Source organism: Rhinolophus hipposideros (assembly GCF_964194185.1).
Source record: "Rhinolophus hipposideros genome assembly, chromosome: 25".
Taxonomy (NCBI): Eukaryota; Metazoa; Chordata; class Mammalia; order Chiroptera; family Rhinolophidae; genus Rhinolophus; species Rhinolophus hipposideros.
The window spans coordinates 5,120,484-5,142,651 of record NC_138071.1 but is presented as its reverse complement, the minus strand read 5'-3'; the positions used below and the strand labels follow the sequence as shown (position 1 = coordinate 5,142,651).

Genomic DNA, 22,168 nt, shown 5'->3' with positions numbered 1-22,168 from the left:
ATATTTCTATTGTATATTCTATGTATAGAATCTCTCTCTCTCTGTGTGTGTGTGTGTGTGTGTGTGTGTGTGTGTGTGTGTGTGTGTAAGGTATATTTCTATTAAAATGTGGCCCAAATGCTTATAAGCATCACAGTGACTGATCCAGTGTTTTGGCAATGTCTGAAATTTTTTATTATAAGTTGAATCTGTACAACAGAAATCCATCCAATATGAAAATTCAAGAATGTAAGGTTGAATTATAGAATGTTTAAAAATAAATGTTGCTTTGCTTTTAGAACATCTATTAGTGAGCATAAAGTGAATAAAGTATTTGTTAGTCAAAAATGCTTAGGGTTTATAACAAATAAAGAATAAATGTATAAAATAAATGTATATACCATTTATTTGTATGTAAATGATTACATCTAAGGTGTTCAAATTCTTGTTACCTGTAAAGTCATGTAATGTTTCTCAACCTTTTATATGACAACTTTTTAGTATATACTTTTTCAGAGATAGCATAAGAAAAAGTTTTCTAGCTCTGACCAAATTACCAAAGATGTCAAACTTATAGGCTCAGAAAGAGTAAGATTGTGTTGTCCTCATATCCACACTAGTTCATTTTCTCTTCTCCCTTGAATTCAGCACTCCATCTCCACTGTCCTCCTCACTGCTTTTGTCACCACACAGATGAAGAGTTTTTTAGTCCATTTCTCTGCTACCTGAAGTTCACGGTCCACACACTACCAGCAATGGCATGTTCTTGTGCCACCCTTTCACCACGACTTCCTAGCTCAGAAACATCAAGCCATTCCTCACTGGGCCATTTCAGTACTTGTCCAGTCTTCCCCTCTTTCTCGTAATGCCCCCTAACACATGGCATCCCCTGCCTTTTGCCCTCCATGTTTTCCTTGTTCCCATCTCTGTACTTGTTCATAATATCCCTGCCTGGGATTCTGGAATCATCACCACAACTCCCTGCCAAGAACCCTTCTAAAACCTACAAACTTTATGACTCTTTATAGCCTACCTTAATCATCACCTTTTTTGTAAAACTGTCCATACCCATTTGTTCATTCCTACAGCATATATGTTCAACTCAATATAAAGATGAAGGGGAAAAAAAAAAAAGATGAAGGGGACATGATTCCTTGTCCTTAAGGAACCACAAATGACAACCACCACCACAACCCAGTGTATTTTATTAACTACATGACAGGGAGTAGACTAAGTACTTTTACTTATTACTTTACTTAGTCCTCACAAACACCCAATAATGGTGTTGCTACCAGTATATCCATTTTACAGACAAGGAAACTAAAGCTCAGAGAAATTAAATAACTTGCCTAAGCTTTCACAACTAGTAAAATCTGGATACTGGTAGAGCCATCATCTCTTGCAAAAGAGATCAAGCATTTAATGACTCAGCACAAAACAATTTACATTGAATTCCTACCACGCAAGATATTGTGTTATGTGCTATATAAGACAGAAAAATTAAGCAAGGAAAAAAAAAAATCTATGTTTATTTAGCATTTTTATTATACACTTTTTTACTAGTCTTCTTTGATTGGTGATGATTTTGTGTTTATAGCCTGCTTTCTTAACTAGAAAATGTCTGCAAAGTATTTGTAATACTGAGTGGGAATTAAACAAATACAAAGATAATTCTAATACAAGACATAGAGAATGCAAGGGGAGATTTCTGAACATAGTTCTAGATCCCATCTGGGCCTGGGATGTGGGAGTGGAGGTGGCGGGGAGGGTCAGAGTCAGGGTCATCTGGCAGAGTTTAACATTTGCGATGACAAAGTAAGGATGGTGAAAGAAGATTGTCTCAGATAGAGGGAATGCATAAACAGAGGAAAGAAGAGAGAAAAGTGAGGTATCTTTCATGCAATAGTAAATCCAGCTTGAGTGAAAGTTAAAAGTGCCCAGATGTGAACAGTGGTAGATCGGTGTGGAAAGGTGGGGTTGGGTCCTGACTGTCAGGGATCTGAACCACAAATGGAAGACTCTGGACCTTATTCAGGGAAGGAAGGAGTGCCCTAAAAGGTTTTGGACTTGGAACATCACAAAATTATAAGTTTGCTTTAAAAATCTTAATTTGTGTGCGTTATACACTGGAGAGATGCAAGGAAGATGATGAGGAGAAAAACACAGCAGTGGGAGCAGATAAGCAGGAAGGCCACAGTGACGCAATAGAAGGGTGACAACAGGGCTTGGGCTGGGATTATCTCCCATAATGTCCCACAGCACTCCCTCACTAGCCTGTACCTGACCCGTTACTACACTTAATTACCTATTTTTATCATTTTCGTTTCTTCCTGTGATCTCTGGCTTATGGCAATGAATGTAATTTTAAAGCTCCTTCACTGGAAGCTCATAGGTTGGAATGGGACTTCAATACCATTGATATAACTATAGAATCTACAGTACACATTGTAATTTTAAGCATGCAGGAGTTGAATAACAAATTATTCAATTGTTAATTATCGTTAAACTGAATGAGAAGTGCTGTGCCCCCAATGTGATTGTTCAGATCTACAGGTACGTGTTTTGGCCTAGGTAATATCCATCACAGCAAAAGATGTTCCAGCCCTGTGGCTGAAGTCATGTGGGCATGGATGAGCTTCACATCATAAAGTCTCATTGCAAGAATAGGTGCAGGCATCCCCTCAAAACAGCTTGTAGCCTTTCAAACTTGTACTGAAGCTTTAGAAATACATTTTCGAGTTATTTTTCTGTTTTTCAGGAATTAAATGCTTAACAAGGTTCAAGGCTAATGAACAATTTTAAGTCTCGGTGTTCAATCTGCCAAAGCCAATTGAGGCTCGGACTCCACGCTCTCATGCTCTCAGAGCTCGCAGGGAAAGTGCAACAAATTAAAGAAGGTCCCGCCTTGAAATGTACACCATACCCTGTTTTCCAGGCTGGTGCATTCTGCAAGATTAGTCTCTAGCTACAGGAGGGAAAAACAGGAGAAAGAAACACACACACACAAACTGTAAGAACTTGCCAAAACTAATGACATCTTGTGATTCCACAGCTGATGTCTTGGGATCACTGAGGGAAAAGGAAAGTTTCTTGTTCAAAGTTCCGGTTTTATGTGTCTGAGAACAAGTGCCTGATTGACGCAGAGGTCTCTGGTGTCTGTGTCAGAGGTCTTGGGGGAACTGTGGCTGCGTGGCGTCAGAAAGATGGAAGGAAGAAAAAAACTATAAAAGCAAACAAAAATAGTTCTTTTAGGATTTTTAACTCCCTTTTCCTTTTTTTTTCTTCTTCTCCTTTTTTCTTTTTAAAGATCAAACTCCAGGAAAGGGTGAAATATATATATATATATATATATGATCATGCATTCTTAAAGGTATGTCTCAAAGGATTTCTTGTTTGGTTTACAAACAGCTTGAAGCCATGAAAGAGGGAAAGTTAAATAAAGGCAAGTTTGGAAGATATATATATATATATATATATATATATATATATATATATATATACACATAATTTGAGCTTTCAAAGAAAAGTTGAGAAAACAAAAGCATCTCTGCTTTGGATAATAAAAAGGTATGAGGAGTTTGCCCTCTTTCCCTCTTTCTTGGGCATTCCCTTAATGTTCTCAAGATGTCACTATAGAAGAAACAGTACATTCTTTCTGCAGACACCCTGTTTTCCTAGGAGACGGTCCCAGAAACCAGGGACATAAATGTCTACAATAAGAAGCATTTCCATCAGCATGATCATGCATTCTTAAAGGTATGTCTCAAAGGATTTCTTGTTTGGTTTACAAACAGCTTGAAGCCATGAAAGAGGGAAAGTTAAATAAAGGCAAGTTTGGAAGATTCATCTTGGCAGAAAGGCAAGATAAAGAATTTTCATAACTCTGGCCCACTCAGTTTTCCTCCAGGTCTTACACATGTAGAACACATGATAAAACAAAAAGCTCTCATCACATGGCAGATAAACTAAAGGATTCCCAGTGAAACTTAAATTATCTTTTAGATCTTCCCTTATCCTAATGGGCAAATTTTTGTGGATAAGAACAACAAGAAAACAGAAGCTTCATTATTGTAGTTAAACATGGACCAGAAGAATTAGAATCAACTGAACAGCAGCGCTTCTCAGCCAACCAGATTCTATCCCACATCCTTCAGCTTTGTTATCTTGCGGGCTGCTGTCACCTGGGGATACTTGTATTCCCACTGTTTATCTTTAGACCATCTGACAATCCCTTTTTCTTTTCTGAAGAAACAATACTGTTTTTCAAAGGTTCAACCATGATCATGCACCTGGCAACATGGCAAAGTTTAGACATGAATTAAAAGGATCGGGCTAGCAGTTAGAATATTTAGTGCCTCATTAGTTGAAAGGAGCAAATGTTCCACAAAGGTAATCTATCAAATAATACAAGCTTTTTTCCTTAGACTAGATTTATAATCAATCTACCTGGAGATGCCCCTAGCATTTTAATTTTGTGTTAAAAGTAGAGAATTGTTAGTACCGTGCTGTTGGAATGGATTCAGTGCCCATTAGTACAAAGAGGGCAACGTGGTCATTAAAACAGTGACTAGATCCACAGAGATGAAAGCGAATACTGGTAGGTATACAGCACATGCCTTTCAGATTCGGTCTCAGTAAAGTCATTCCTTGGCTTCCATTTAAAATGGAACGGTTTCTATTTCTCTCATACTCGTATAAAGAAGTTCTCTTGCACAATAACACAGAAAAAAATGTTACCAAATGGTGAGGCTACAGATCCTTTGTGACCCAAGTCAAAGAGTGACATTTTAAAAAATAGCTACAGATTAATCGGACATGGTTCATTCTTATCCAAAGAACAAAAAACAGTCATTACACTTTTTATTTTCAGTTCCACTATCTTGTGTTTCCAAGTGTTTGCTATTTCAGCAGCATCTTTTGTATCTTGCAAAACATTTCTCAACCTGTTGTGATTGTTAACTTAGAGCTCAGACCACTGAAATAGGAAAAACAAACAAACAAAAAACCTTATAAAAACAAAAGCCCCATGTTCTCACTGCAGACTATATCTTCTGGGAAAGGGCTATCAAAACTGTTAATATTTTAAATCCACACCTAAATGGTCATTTAATCTATGACAAAGGAGGCAAGAATACACAATGGGGTAAAGACAGTCTATTCAATAAATAATGTTGGGAAAACTGGACAGATCATGCAAGAAAATGAAACTGGACCACCTTCTTATACCACATACAAGAATAAACTCAAAATGGATTAAAGATCTAAATGTAAGACCCCAAACCATAAAACTCCTAGAAGAAAACATAGGCAGTCAACTCTCTGACATTGTTTTCTGATATCTCTCCTCAGGCAAAGGAAACAAAAGAAATAATAAACAAATGGCACTACATCAATCTAAAAAGTTTTTGCACAGCAAAGGAAACCATCAACCAAATAAAAAGACATCCTATTGAATGGGAGAAGATATTCATGAACGATATATCTGATGAGGGGTTAATATCCAAAATTTATAAAGAATTCATACAACTTAACACCAAAAAACAAAACAAAATAAAAACAAACAAACAAAACCCAAACAATCCAATTAAAAAATGGGCAGAGGCCTTGAACAGACATTTCTCCAAAGAGGACATACAGGTAGCCAATAGACACATGAAAAGATGCTCAACATCACTAATCATCAGAAAAATGCAAATTAAAACCACAATGAGATACTATCTCACACCTGTCGGAATGACTATCATCCATTAATCAACAAACGACGAGTGTTGGTGAGGGTGTGAGAGAAGGGAACCCTGGTGTACTGTTGGTGGGATTGCAAATTGGTGCAGCTACTACACCAATTTGCACCAAACAATACGGAGGTTCCTCAAAAATTAAAAATAGAACTACCTTATGACCCAGTGATTCCACTCCTGGGTATTTACCTGAAGAAATCCAAAACACCAATTCAAAGAGATACATGCATCCCTATGTTCATTGCAGCATTATTTACAAGACCCAAGATATGGAAACAACCTAAGTGCCCATCAATAGATGATACATCGGAAACTAATATAAAATAATACTGACTGTCAACTGTAATTAAAAAACAATTATTAATATTTCAATAACTGAATGTCAGAGACTTCCAAGCTTTTAGAGGTTGTTTTTTTTTTTTCACCTTAAGACTGCATTGCATAAAAAAGGAGACAGAAATATATAATGAACATATTTTGCAGGGAAACGTGAATTTCTTGAGCGCAGACATCCAGTAATGGTAACAGTACAGTCAGTCACTCTTTTCCAGCCACACCTTCCCGGCTCACCTGCGGGATCACTCCAAAGGCTCTCCTCCACTGCTGCACCGTCACCGCCTCCCAAGACACTCCGTCTACTTGGATCTCTCCCTCGGTGTTCAGCAGTCTCAGAAGAGCCGATAACAGAGTGCTCTTCCCTGATCCAGTTCTTCCCAAGAGACCCACCTAGAACACAAGAGTAATGGAATTACTCCGTGACATACAGATACCCTACCACAAACGCAACCTGCTGTTATGCTTCAAGAAAAAGAAAAACACTGGAACACTTTTTTATGTTTTTTTATCATCACCAGGGGAAGATTTTCAGTTATTCATTCAAACCTGTTTGTGCACTCCCAATTCTGATCAACATTGATCTGGGGCAGAGCAGCTCTGGAACAGAATGCAGAAATGGCCATAAGGAATTGCACCCGTAATGCCGGCTTCGCTTATCACTGACCTTTATTAATAGCCAAAAGAAAAACCAAAGAAAACCAAAGAAAAGCAAAGGTACAGTGGCTCAATGCACATCATTTCTAAGGCTGAGCTCAAGCCAGAAGCAGAGACTGTAAGTTGATCGATCTCCAAATATGAATACGAGCTTGAAAATTAATGAAGCTGAAAACAGTCCTAATACTTGGATACCATCCTTAATAAATTAAGCAAGTATCAAGTTCAGACTTGACAATAAACCAGACATTCAGTGAGCTATACATTCCCAGAGAAAGCAGGTTGGGCGTTGCTACTCCTCATGGATGGGCACTTGGACAGTTGTCAAACAAATTCTTATATACACCCTGATTGGCAAGAAGAGAAATGGGGGAGCCCAAAGGATAATAAGGAAAAGGAAAAACTATTCTTGTTATCTAAAGACCATAAAAGCATAATATGAAAATGAGAACACCAAGCATTGCAAGGAGAGGTGCTACAGGAAGAGAGTCCAACTCTGTTCTGATGTCAGCTCAGATCCAGCACTCAGAGGGAGGTGCTTGGAATGGGATCAAACATTCCCGCAGTCATTAACTGAATACTGAATAAACTGCCTGACATTTAGGGGCACTGAACAAATGTTCATTTCCTTCCCCTTACATTATTCCTTTTTTCTTTTTTAACACTTAGCCTTTTCAACAGTAGAGCTGAGAAAATGGTCTTTTAGAGGAGCACTATTCACACTATCTGTCATAAAGGAGAGTTATCTTTTGGTTGTTTACTTTCCAATCCACTGCAAATCAGCATTTAAAAAAATAGATAATAAAAATGCTTACTTTAAATTTCTATTCTTATGTCATCAAAGACCAGTAACAGTTTGTAAACTAGAATCAATGCATGGACCACAATAAATGAGAGCATTTATTGGAATAATAATACTAATAACTTATTGAACTTATTAATAACTTACTGGGAACCTGTTAATAAACTAGGCCTTTGTGATAAACTGGTGGACAATAATGACACAATTGTCTTTTTTTCAGAAGAGCTCTACAATGAAATTTTCATGAATTTTTGTTCCCTGAGACAACTGAGAAAACTCAAATAAACCAAATGTTATGCATTAACACACTTTTGAGGTTCTTCGTAGTACTAATCACAATCAATAATTATTTGATTTATTCTTTTCTTTATTATTGCTGCTAACCCCAAGAATATAAGTTTTTCAAGGGCAGGATAGTCTACCTTGTTCTCCATTGAATTCTGGCATAATGGTTGGCCCACATAAAATGCTCAATAAATACTTGTTTGGAGTGACTAAGAACAGTCAGATGGAAGGAAGAATGAATGGACGACGGATGGATAGATGGATGGATGGATGGATGGATGGATGGATGGATGTGTTGGTGGGTCAGTGGGTGAATGGATGGATGGATAGAAGGGATGGAGAAGGAGGGAGTGGGAGATAAATGACAAACTTATTTAGTTGATCTAACAAACACATGGATTTAGTTAATCTGGTCAATTACCAGATCAATGCTTATTTAAAATTCATGTGAAATTTCATATGCACACTTCCATTTCTGAAACAGCCCATGTTGTACAAACACATTCATCCTATGTCATGATTTTTCAAATACAATGGTATAGCTTTGTATAAGCAATCTGAACATGCCCTGTGTAAGTGAAACATGGGGGGAAGAGAAGGAAAATTCAGTAGGAGGAAGTGATTTTATCTAAAGTTATATCAAGAATTTTTGATAAGAAGCACTTTGAGGTTCAGACCCCTAATATCATTGATCAAGGTTTTAATGACTAGGATAAATGACCACATTCTCATTCCTTAAGGAGCAAACACTGAAATTTTCAGAGAACTCAGTTTTTATGTTGGGATAAGGCTGGATTGAGAGGCAATTTGCTAATCTTTTGTTTAGCTTTAAAGTTTTTAGCTATTGCTCTGGGTTCCTTTTATTATTGAACTGATGAACATACTGGTATTAGAGTATGTTTGGCATGTTTTTCAACAGCAAGGAATCTTATTGGCTCATAGGTAACAAAGTCTTTCTGTTGTTTAGATAATTGGCACCTAATAATTCTTTTCTGGGGATTTGTTTTTCCAGACTTCTCAGTCATCTGTTGAATAAGCTGGAGTATTTCCCTGCAAATAAGCTTTTAAGATCTATCCTTATTCCAAGTCAGTGTTTTCTAGTAACTTCAATGCACCTCATCTCTGGGAATTTTGAATCAAGATAAATCAAAATACTATGTGGAGAGTTAAACAGTGTTAGATTTGGGACTAGTTGTAATTGCATTGTACCATGAATAGAACAATCTCAGGACATTCTTTTCAGAGTACCTGATTCACCATTTTAACACTGCAACAGATTGGAACCTGTTGTAATTATTTTTCGTCTCCTGTGGTCTCCAGAAATCTAGATGTCAAATCAAATGAAACTTAGATCCCCAAAGCGATAATAACTGTACCTTTAATATGTTGACATATCTCTGTTTATTATTAATAAAACATAATTCTTAATACAATGTTCTTGAGAATATGCTTCTCATAACTCCAGTATTATAAGTTACTGAATGATTCAGGTACTTTGCATCAATTTTTATCAAGACCGAATGCCATATGTATCTAACAAATCAAATAGGCACTTAGGTGCTTGTGCTGCTATAATCTGAACCCTTAATATTATTTGAATTATTCTGGTATCTCTGCATTTTGAAGAGACTACCAATGGAGAAGGCAGGTAAGCTCATCCAAAATAATAGATCTTGAAGGACTATGAACCATTTGCTTAATCAGAGGGCTGTCCAGTACTATGATAAACACATTATACCATCTGAGGCATTGGGATAAGTCTAGGTTTATCGTGAAAGACCTGGCTCCAAATTAAAATGTCAGCCTGCATTTTCAGAGGAAAAAGAAAATGAAAAGATATTCTAGTTAGGAGAAAGTGACATGGATATTAAAATTCAGAAAAAAAAATTAAAACAAACAATTTGAGATTGAAAAGAAAAATAGGATTTTTCAAGTAAAAGTTGTAAAATACTAGCTACATTTCTGATGCATTAAAAATAAAATTTGAAGTGCAGGTTTTGTGAACTAAAGGCCTAAATTAAGAGCAAAGAAACTAATAGGACATCTTTTCCCTAAAGTAATTGCGATGGACATAATGTTTTAATGTGAGGATTAAATAATTTTTCTGTACAAAATACTATTTTCATCTTTTCACCATGCTATGGGCTGAATATTTGTGTCTCCCCCAAATTCATATTCTGAAATCCTAACCCCCAGCATGATGGTATTAGGAGGTCAGGCCTTTGGGAGGTGCTTAGGTCACAAGAGTGGAACCCTTAGAAATGGGATGAGTGCCCCTTATTTAGAGTCCCCATAGAAGTCCTTCACCCCTTCCGCCATGTGAGATTACAGTGAGAAGACCGATGTCTCTGAGGAAGTGCACTGTCATCAGACACCAAGTCTGCTGGCACTGTGATCTTAGACGCCCAGCCTCCAGAATTGAGAAATGATATTCTCAGTTGTTGTTGAGAAGCCAGCCAGCCTATGACATCTTGTTATAGCAGCTGAATGGACTCAGAAATACCATATAACCAAGAACACTAACATCCATTAAAAATGTAAGTCCTTTTCAAAATTTTTCTCAAGAAGATGAATTAGATTAAAGTTAAATTTGCAGGATTTCCAGATAATCAAAATGGTACACTAAATTTAAGTCTGTTTCTTCTCTCAGCAAGCAAGAAGCAGGTTTGGGGTATCTTGTCATAGTTTGCAAGATGCTATTGTTGGTTTTAAGGGCAAAGCAGTAGAAATGATATCCTTAAGAGAGCTGCTCAGAATAACTTATTAAGAATCAATTCCTACTCTAGTCAATATTCAAAGCCATTCATTGATTCACACATTTAACATATAGTAAACTTGGCAATGTGCCAAACAAAGGGATTAAAAAGAGAAAAACAGGACTTTCCGGTCCAGCATGTAAGGAACTCGGATGTCCTCCCTCATCCTAACAACAAGTAAAAAGCTGAGGAAACTGAAAAATCAAAACGCCTCTTAAATTGTCAGAGAGTGAAGTCACAGGGCAAACTGCTGCCCCCAAAAGTGGAGAGACAGACGCATACAGTGAATCACAACTTATTGGAGCAGAAATCCACAGTTGAAAACCTCCACAGGAACCAGAATTGGGGTATGAAATCCTAAACTTTAACTGACAAATTACTGGAGGCTCAGTGTGGACAAGTCCAAGAGTAAAAAACTCCAGGGAGACCATTCATAGGGGTGGGTATGGGGCACACTTTTGTGAGTGTTACTTCCAGAAGCCCCACCATGTTCAACATGTCACAGTGAAGAACACAGAAAAATTGCCTCGTGCATCCAGCAGGAGGAGGAGGAAAGCAACAATTTTGCAATACCCCAGAGTATTCTGTTCTTCTTAACAAGGACTCGCTCAAGAGAAACTATTTTACCAGTGCCTAACCTACTGTGGTTTTTGTTAGAACCTAACTGATCTAAGGGAAGGAAATACCCAACTCCAGCCTACACTAGACATCCTGTTACACCTAAGACGAAGAAAAAAACTGCAAAGCCCTTGTGAAGGTCACTGCTCAAGGACACAGGCTCACTAAAAGACTGAGACTTAATCATAGAGAACACTACCCTTTCCACCAAATCTTATGCCCAAAAAGGCCTAATTATCAGAGTTCCTTTTATCTAGTACATTGTGCCCACTGTTCACCAAAAAATTACAAGGCATATAAAAAGGCAAAAAGAAAAACAACAACAACGACAACAAAAAGAAATTGGAAGAGATTGAGCAAGTACCAGAGTCAGATATGCCAGGAATGTTGGAATTATCAGTCTTGGAATTTAAAATGACTATGAATAAATAATATGCTGAGGGATCTAGTGGAAAACATGTGAGAACAGATGGATAATGAGAGCAGAGAGATGAAAATTCTAATAAAGAATCAAATAGAAATGCTAAAGATAAAAGAAAAACCAGTGTCACAGAAGTGAAGAATGCCTTTAATGGGATCATTGATAGACTGAACATGGCTGAGGAAAAACTCTCTGAGCTTAAAGATATGACAGTGGAAACCTCCAAACCAAAAAGTAAACAGAAAAAAGACTGAAAAAGATAACAGATATCTAAGAACTGTGGAACACAAAAGGTATACAATACCTGTAATGGGAATGCTAGAAAGAGATGAAAGAAAGAAAGAGAGAGAGAGAGAGAGAGAGAGAGAGAGAGAGGAAGAGAGAGAGGGAGGGAGGGAGGGAGGGAGGAAGAAAGAAAGAAAGAAAGAAAGAAAGAAAGAAAGAAAGAAAGAAAGAAAGAAAGAAAGAAAGAAAGAAAGAAAGAAAATGTTTGAAGAAATAATGACTGAGAACTTCCCCAAATTAATGTCAAAAAACTAAACTATAGGTCCAGGAAGCTCAGAGAACACCAAGCATAATAAATGACCAAAAAAAAAATATATATATGGAGGCATATTATATTCAAACTATTGGAAATCAGAGAGAAGGATAAAAATCTTGAAAGAAGTCAGAGGGAAAAAACACCTTACCTATAAAGGAACAATGAATTAAATACAACTACTCTTCAGAAAACATGCAAGCAAAAAAGAGAGTGGAGTGAAATATTTAACGTGTTCAAAGAAAAAACCCACATCTAGAACCTAGAATTCTATACCCTATGAAATTATTCTTCAAAAGTAAAGGACAAATAAAGACTTTCTTAAACAAGTATTGAGGGAGTTTGATGCCAGTAGACCAGCTTTGCAAGAAATGTTTTAAAAAGTTCTTTAGAAAGAAGGAAAACGATATAAGTTAGAAACTCAGATCTACATAAAGAAAGGAAGAGTATCAAAGAATAAACAAGTGAAGGTAAAATTTAAAAAATATATATTTCTTATTATTAATTGATCTAACCAATAACAGTGTTCAAAATAACAGCAACAATGTTCACTTATGTATCTTTATATGTATTTTTATGAATATAGCAATATTCAATTATGTTTGTTTATATGTATTCTTCTGTACAAGTGAAATTAATGGCAGTTAATGGCAGTAACATTACAAGAGACAAGAGGAAGAAACTGTGAATACTTTGTTATAATAACATACTTGCACTAACTGTGAAGCACTATGTATTATTTAAAGGTGACATGGATTAGCTGAAAATATATATATTGCAAATTCTAGGTCAACCACAAAATATTTTTTTAAAGAATTATAACTGACATGATAAGAAAGGAGAGAAAGTAGAATGACAAAATGCTCAGTTAGTGCTGCAAAAGGGAGAAATTATAGAGTAAAATACACACACACACACACACACACATATTAAAAGTATGGAATAGAGAAAGATATACCACACTAACACTAATCAGAGAAAGCTATAGCAGCTAAATTAATTTTACAGAGCAAGGAAAATTATCAGGGATAAAGAGGGGCATTACATAATGAAAAGGGGGTCAATACACCTAGAAGGCAAATTAGTCCTTAATCTGTGTGTGCCTAAAATAGAGTGTCAAAATACATGAGGCAAAATACGTGAGGTAAAAACTGACAGAACTGCAAGGAGAAACAGATGAATTCACTATTATGTCTGGAGATTTAAATACCTCTCTATCAAAGATACAACAGTCAGAAAGCCAGCAAGGATATAGTTGAACTCTCCAGAATGATCAATCAATGGGGTATACTTGACAATAAAGTTCACAAACATGTTGCAATGATGTTGCTAACGATTTTTGATATCAAAGGGATTATTCATTGTGAATTTGTACCAACTGGACAAACAGTTACCGAAGTTTACTAATTGGAAGTGCTGAAAAGGCTGCATGAAAAAGTTAAATGACCTGAACTTTTCCCAACAATTCATGGCCTTCGCATCAGGACAATGCACCAGCTCACACGGCACTGTCTGTGAGGAAGTTTTTAGCCAGTAAACAAATAACTGTATTGGAACACATCCCTACTCACCTGATCTGGCCCCCAATGACTTCTTTCTTTACCCAAAGAAATATTGGGTAAAGGAAATATTGAAAGGAAGATATTTTGATGACATTCAGGACATCAAGAGTAATACGACAGCTCTGATGGCCATTCCAGAAAAAGAGTTCCAAAATTGCTTTGAAGGGTGGACTACGAGCTGGCGTTGGTACATACCTTCCCAAGGGGAGTACTTTGAAGGTGACCGTAGTGATATTCAGCAGTGAGGTATGTAACACTTTTTCTAGGATGAGTTCGTGAACTTAATTGTCATATTAAGTAGTAGACATATGACATAGTAGACTACTTCATCCAACATCAGCAAAATGCACATTATTCTCAAGCTCACAAGGAATATCCAGCACAATAGATCACATTATGGGCCACAAAATGTGCCTTAACAAATTTAAAAGAGTAGAAATCTTACAATGTCTGCTCTCAGACCATAAAGAAATTAAACTAGAACTCAGTAATAGATATCTGAAAAGTCCCCAAATATTTGGGGATTAAACAACATGTCAAAGAAAACTCAAGAAAAAATTTTAAATATTTCAAACAAATAAAAATTAAAATATAATTTGTCAAAATTCATGGCATGCAGCAAAAGCAGTATAGAGGGAAATTTGAAGCAAGAAATGCACATATTAGAAAAGAAGAAATATCTAAAATCAATTATATAAGCTTCTGTCTTAGAAAACTAAAAAATGATAAGCAAACAAAATCTAAAGGAAGAAGAGAAATACTAAAAGGTAGAGCAGAATCAACTAATTTAATTAACAACAAGAAATCATTAGAGAAAAGTCAATGAAACCAAAAGCTGATGCTTTGAAAAGATCAATAAAATTGATAAGCTTTTAGTCAGGCTAACTAAGAAAATAAGAAAAATTGACACAACTTTCTAATATAAGTAATGAAAGGGGGACGTCATCACATATCTGATAGTTAAGAGAATAATAAAGAAGTAATATTAATAATTTGATGCTCACTACTTTGATTATCTACATGAAATGGACCAATTCCTTTAAAGACACAATCTGCCAAAACTCACATAAGAAGAAATAGACAATCTGAATAGGCTTATATCTTTTAAATAATTCAATCAATAATTAATAATATTCCAAATCAGAAATCACAGGGCCCAGATAGATTCACTGTTGAATTCTACCAAACATTTAAAGTAGAATTTCTGCCAATTCGCTACCATTTCTTCCAGGAGATAAATCAGAGGGAATGTTTCCTACCTCATTCCATGAGGTCAGCACTGACATAAAACACCAAAACCAGTCAAAGACATTACAAACCAATATTTCTTTTTTTTCCCCCTTTCTTCCGCCTCCCCCCAACCCACTCCGGTTCAAGCTGTTGTTTCTCAGTCTAGTTGTATGGGACACAGCTTATAGGACACAGCTCCCTAGCCCATGCTGGTATTATGAGCCTTGCGCTAGCCACTCTGGCCACCGGCCGCTCATGGCAGCACATGGTAGCCCGTGGCAGCTCACGCCGACCTCCAGCTAGTCATGGCTGTCCAGCTGCAGGGAGAGTCACTGTTCACAATCTTAGTTGTAGAGAGCGCAGCTCACTGGCCCGTGTAGGAATCAAACCGGCGACCTCGGTGTTAGGAGCACAGCGTTCCAACTGCCTGAGTCACTGGGCCGGCCCCAGACCAATATTTCTTACGAACATAAATCCAAAAATCTCCAACAAAATATTATCAAATTGAATCCAACGATATATAAAGAGAATGGTATACCACAAGTGGGATTTATCCCAGATATACAAGGTTGGTTCAAAATTTGAAAATCAATTAATGTAACCCATCACATCAATGGGATAAATAAAAAAATCACGTGATCATATCAATAGATGCAGAAATTCATTTGACAACATCCAATGTCAATTCCTGATAAAAACTCTCAGTAAACTAGGAATAGAGGGGAACCTCTTCAACTTGATAAAGACATCTACAAAAATCCTATAGCTAATATCATACTTAAAGGTGAAAAACAGAATGCTTTCCTGCTAAGATCAGGAACAAGGCAAGAATGTTCCTTCTTATCACTCCTTTTCAATATTTTACCAAAAGTCCTAGATAATGCAATAAGACAAAAGAAAAAAAGAAAAAAGAAATAAAAGGCATACCAATTGTGAAGGAAGAAATATAGCTGTCTTTTCTATCTTTACTCACATGACATTATTGCCTATGTGTAAAATCCAGAAGAATTGACAACAAAACCCCTGTAAATAATAAATGATTATAACAAAGTTACAAATTACAAGGTTAATATACAAAAGGCAATTGCTTTCTACATACCAGCAACGAACAAGGGGAATTTGAAATTAAACATATATTACTAATTATATTCGCACCCTCTAAAATGAAATACTTAGGTATAAATCTAAGAAAATATATACAGGATCTAAATGAGAAAAACTACAAAACTCTGATGAATGAAATCCAAGAAATACTAAATAAATGGAGATAGTCCGCGTTCACAGATACGGAGGCTCAACACTGTCAAGGTGTCGGTTCTTCCGAGGTTTATGGATTCAATGTCATCCCAACCATATCCTAGAAAGGTATTTTTGGATCTGACAAACTGATTCTAAAGTTCACATGGATATGCAAGAGACCCTGAATAGTCAGCACAATACTGAAGAACAAAGTCTGATCCTACTTGACTTCCATGACTTTGGTTTCCAGCTGACTCAGACATTAAGGCTATATAATATGAACACCTCCAGTTTCCCAACTCTTTGCTCAGTGGTTCTCCTGAACTCCACTTCTTTCTTCCTGTCTTGAATAAAAACATATTCCTCTGCGGTGCGAAGGCAAATCTCTCCATGTCGCCATACGCTTACACAGGTGTTCTTCCTTTCTCTCGCACCACTAACACTGGTGTTCTGCATAGCTTCTCACTTCAGGACTCACTCCTTCGACTACTCCTTGCAGTTGAACTTCTACATTCCCTCGTCCACACCAAATAACTCTTAAATAGGGGTTCTCACCCTTATGCAGGCATGCACCAGTCCTACCTGGAAGGTGTGATAAAGCAAGACCACTATCCTCACCCCTAGAGCTGTTTGTTCAGTAGGGCCGGGTGGAGCTCAAGAATCTGCATTTCTTTCAAGTTCTCAAACGGCACAGATGATGCTGGCCCAGGGAGCACACTTTGAGAACCACTGTTCTTGAAGATGATCAAAGGCCACTTTGTAGCAAAATCGATTGGGATTTTCTGAGTTGGGAACTTCCTTTATTGCTATGGTGTTAAGATTCATAATGTCCACCATCTTGCTCCATCCTTTCTCCCATTATATCCTTTATGCACCCCCTTGACCTGACTGAAACAGTAACTGTTTTCTGTACATGCTCTATGTCTGTGACATTCCCTCTGCCTATAGCACCCTTCTACACCCACCTTTCCTTGTTCGAATACACAATTCAGTCCCATTCTAAATGCCACTTCCTGTGGGAAACTTTCCCTGAATAGGCCAACTCCCAGCCAACTGATACTAGCTGCTTCCTCCTCTGAATTACCTTAGCCGTTCACCTGCAGAGTTCCTCCTATTCAAGGATATGACAAAGGTCTTTTGGAGCCTAAAGCTTATATAGTTTGGAGGGGGAGCTATTTTCAAGAATGAAGATTAAAATTATAAATAAAAAATTAGGCACAGAACCTTTAAAGAGATTCAGGCAAGTGAAGTTTCCTGACATGTAAACTTGGTTAGCTTCGCAATAAATCTGCCTCACTGTTACTGCATCTCACACTTCTCAGTTTAGATTATCATCTTCTGGGACATATTCTCATTCTTTCTCTCTCTCTTTCTCTCTCTCCCTCCCTACGTCCCTCCCTCAATCTCTCCCTTATTTTGCTCCTTCTTTTCCTTCTTTTAAGAGAAGCAGTGGCAACTTGTGGGGGGGAAAAGCTATAAAGTCAGACAGACCTGGGTTTAAGACTCCTGCTACTTCACTCGCTTAATTGAACTTCAGGTTTTTCCACTGTGCACAAAAAGGATAATAATATCTCCCCCTGGATCAAATGTGATTACAAATAAAGGTCATTAAACAGTGCTTAGGGCATGATAGGCACTCACAAAATGTTAGTTTCCCTCTTTGGGTGGCAAGATCCACAGACTTATGTGGGTAATTTTTAATTCCCTCACAGCAGCTAGGCAGTGCCTCACAAAGAACAGTTACTGAACATACGTGGCCTGTTTTCTATACATAGGTTCAGGAAAATGAAATGCCTGACATACTGTTTCTTCCTCATTTTATAGCATCTCTGATTACAACTCTCACATCAGGGAAGCTACATACAGTATTGAGGTCTGCATATTCTGTCACTCCACGAGAACCTGCTTGGATTTAACTGAATGGGAAAGTGAACACTGGGAAAGCTGAGAAATGAGATGTAAAGGAAGAAGGAAAGCAAATCATTTACCACAGCTTTCCACCTGGTTTATATCCATCTATAGTTGCTATCACTTGTAACCCGATGACAGCACTTTAGGCTTCCATCCTGGTGACCCCAGGGTGGCATTCACTGATGTGTAAAGCAAAAGACAGTCATTAATTATGCTTTTTTCAATGCAAGTGGGGAGCTAAGGCAAATCATTGCTTTTACATAGTTCCAAAGCATAACTTTAACATTTCTCCAAGTTCAGTAATGAAGCAAAAATGTCAAAAATGTCAGAAATTTCATCAGGGCTGTGATGTAACATAAATACCCATAAACACACTCATTCTAATACCAGGGGCAAATTCACCTAAAAATCTAGTCTTTCCATTTATGCCCATTTAACATGGTTCTCTCTCTCTCAAAAAAAAAAAAAAAAAGAAAAGAAAAAATTCAATTTTTTACAATGTAATATAAAGAAATATAATAGAATGTGAATTTATTTATCCTAACTGTAAGATTAAAAAGGTGAGTCAAAATTTCCAGTATGCTATTTTAATCCATTTAGCATGGGATGCTGAAACGTTTTGTTCATTCTACACGTATTTTTTAACAGAACTTTATCCAGTGTATTAAATTATTAAATATTCCTAAACCCATGGGCGAAAGCAAGTGGTCTTCCTATGTAGCAAGTCTCTTCCTATGCAGTGACAGTAATGGTGGCATAACAAACTTTACTGACCATTATCTAAATAGTTAGAAAAAAACGTTTGAAATTAAACCTCAAAGACATGAAGTTTCCAAATTCAGTTTTCATAAGAAATGGCTCTCTTGTATTCTTCTTTAAATTTTATTAAATTTTCTATTTTCTCTTAATTAAAAAAATAGTCAAAACAATATAAGACTCCTGTGTAGATTAATAGAATGGCACAGATTATGGGATCTGAAGACAATATGAAATATTTCTAGAGCATGAAATATAGGGAGAATGACCACCTCTTTCACCAAGAATCAAAACTAGCACACTGGAAATTTTGACTCACCTTTTTAATCTTAGTTAGGATAAATAAATTCACACACTACTAAAATTAGCTCTTTATTATATTTCTTAATATTACATTATAAAGAATGGAATTTTTTATTTGACAGAAATCAGTTTTAAATAGGTATAAATAGAAAGCATGGTTATTTTTGTTTTTAATTAAATAAAATTTTGCTTAGTAAATTATTGGGAAAAAATTAATCCATACCTTGATGAAAGCTCCAACTAAACAAACAAGCTGAAAAAAGCTGAGAAAAAAAGTACCACTTCTTTGACAGAGTGTAAATTAGGTCAAATTTAAGAAGACATTATGGAGTCAGCAACAAAATATTTCTCTTACCTGAAGTGAAAGATAGTTTCAAGATGTAAAATCTAAAGCATGTTTTAATTTTGGCTTATTTAATGGCTACTTTAGTTAGTCAACTAGCAATCAGTTAGATATTCTGCAAGTGAAATCACATTTCAAATAAACCTATCATAAAGATTCAGGTCTCTGAAAACTAAATTTCATACGGAAAAACAAGGCCTCCACATAATAATAACTTGAAACCTGTCTGTTCATCATGGATCCAAGTCTACAACAACGGTGTTAGAAATGGATTCTACTAACCTATCCCTCTAGGCTACTGTGATTCACTCACTGAACACAGGTCTAACAAAGCAAGAAACCTTTAAATCTCACCCTTTGGCCAGGACTTATTGAGAAGGAAATGTTCTCTAATATGGCATTCCCACCATCTATATATTTTGCTGTGAGGTCTTTGACAGTCATTTGGCCCCCTGAAGGCCAGATGTCATCTTTCTTCACATGTTGATTCTCGAGAATCATAACTTTTGAGAGATGGCCATCCTTGTATGGTTTGACTGACTTGGTAGATTTACTTTCTTCAGTTGGCATATCAATAAACTTAAAGACTCGGCTCACAGATCGCATCTGAAATGAAAACAACAGTATTTTATTTTTGTTTGTTTAAGAGCTGCAGGCATAATTAGATGTTTCCTAAAAGAACTTTAGACGTGAGGCTAGCTAGTCGTCACTTGGTTATTTGTGAGCAGGTTTTTCAAGGAATTAACAGGAAGTAATTGGATATAATTTAAAGGTTAACCAAAGAGAATTAACTAGGTCTTATATAAATGGGCTTTTGATAGATCTGTTTATTTTTGTGATCACTTAATTCTCAGTTATGCAAGCTGCATATAAATAGCCAATATACTCAAGGAAATAGATGATGTCAAGGGGAAAATTGTTTTCTACTATGAGCAGCAAAATGCACAATGTTGTACAACTGGTATGTTATAATAAAATGTTCCACATCTCACAACTACTACAGAAGATTCTTGCTTTTCTCTCGAGCTGCCTTATAACTATCTACAATTCTATATGTCGGCTGGGAGGTAAGTGGACTCTTGTCGCTTACTAAATTTTGAATAACTTCACGATAATCTTCAAACAAATTTAAGTCATTGGCCTATATCTGCACTTCAATAATTATATTTTTAATCTAAATTACTTAAAGACCAATGTCCATTGCTGAGCAAAATGTGACTGTATATAAGGGTTGTATTTGAAATTAAATATGCATCTCTTTATAAATTTATTCATGTAACATTTAATAAAGAATATCTTTAATGTATATAGAAATATAAGAGCCCAATTATTTTTTAAAGGTGCTTAAATTCTTTACCAAAACCATATTTCTCTGAATAATTATATGACTTATTGGAATTTAGAATATGATTTTTAAAAATAGCCTGGCATATAAAACGGCCCCAGTAAATATTTTTGAAAAATTAATTAATGAATAAAGGAATGACTATGCAAATGATTAAATACATATGAATAAATAAATGAATATGAAGAAAAATTTTAAACTGTGAATTCATTCAATTTCTATTGTTAAACGATATCATCCTTGATCTTGTGACTCAGTCCTTCCCAGATGTTAACAGCTTATGGACAGAAATTTACTGCTTTTTATGTCTTAAAAGTAATTGTTGATTCTTGGCTTTACTCAGTCAAGAATGTATCCTTCTACATTCTTGTAGAATGTAGAAGCAAAATGCATTGTATTCTTATAACATAATACAATGTTAAAGTATTATTTTATGTCTAGTTAAGACTTAGAGCATTATAAATGATTTTTTTTTTGCAAAAAAAAATGGGTAGGAAGAAATACATTTGGGGCATTTACTTCCAGTATTTCTATTTTTTCATTATCAGAAGTTAAATGGGAAAAATTTTTTATCTTTAGTATGAAATGACTGGTAGATGAAACTGAGGAATTTAGATATTAATCCTTAACTGACCCTTAAAAGTTCCAGCTTAGTACATCTAACTGTATTGCCTGTTTCACATGCCATTGATCCAGCCTGTTGTTTGTGGAGTTCTTTCTTCTATCTAATAATTCTGTGCTTCAATTTTCTTCATCTTGAAAATACCTTGGAATTACCTTCAATAATTATTCAAAGTTCAAGAAGAGAATCCTTTTAAGCCAAACCCACTGTTAATGGAAATGAAAAGTATGCAGAGCCCACATCCATCTTAAATAACTTTAGGGGGAGTGAAAGGCATGTAATCACTGCTGCTCCCACATGTAATATTTTAAATTCCAAATTATGAGTGATTTTCCGGGGTTCTTAAATACTGATTCAGTTGTGTGTGTTTTTATCAACTTTGAATTAAAATACAGACTTGCATTTCACTGTCATTAATTTCCACAGAATACTGCTCATCTATATAAGGTCTGGAAGATAAATCAGAATTATAGCTACTACTGAGATGGAACTTCCAGAGAAAAACTCAAGTGCATTTAAAATACCTTATTGTATTTATCCTTCATAAGAATAACATCACTCTCTTGAAATGAGAAATTTAGAGAAATGCAGAAATGTAGCTTCACTTTATAAAATACAGTTGGAACCGTTGACATTTCTGTGTGCCACTGCTGTGAAGAATTCCAGACACGTCTTTGTTAAGTACTTTAGAATGTCAAAAGAGACACTGTGTAACAAAAATCCTTTTAAT

The 22,168-nt window shown here is 36.0% G+C and overlaps 1 protein-coding gene across 2 annotated transcripts in view; it reads right to left on the bottom strand.

Moving 5' to 3' along the window:
- CFTR (CF transmembrane conductance regulator) overlaps positions 1-22,168 on the bottom strand; it is a 203,313-nt gene that overhangs the window by 62,121 nt on the left and 119,024 nt on the right. For both annotated transcript variants that reach the window (XM_081038789.1, XM_081038790.1), the window contains exons 22-23: positions 19,826-20,077; positions 6,288-6,443 (exon numbers count right to left, since the gene is read on the bottom strand). In XM_081038789.1, coding sequence (XP_080894915.1) covers positions 6,288-6,443; positions 19,826-20,077 — 408 coding nt within the window. The remainder of the gene's footprint in view (positions 1-6,287; positions 6,444-19,825; positions 20,078-22,168) is intronic.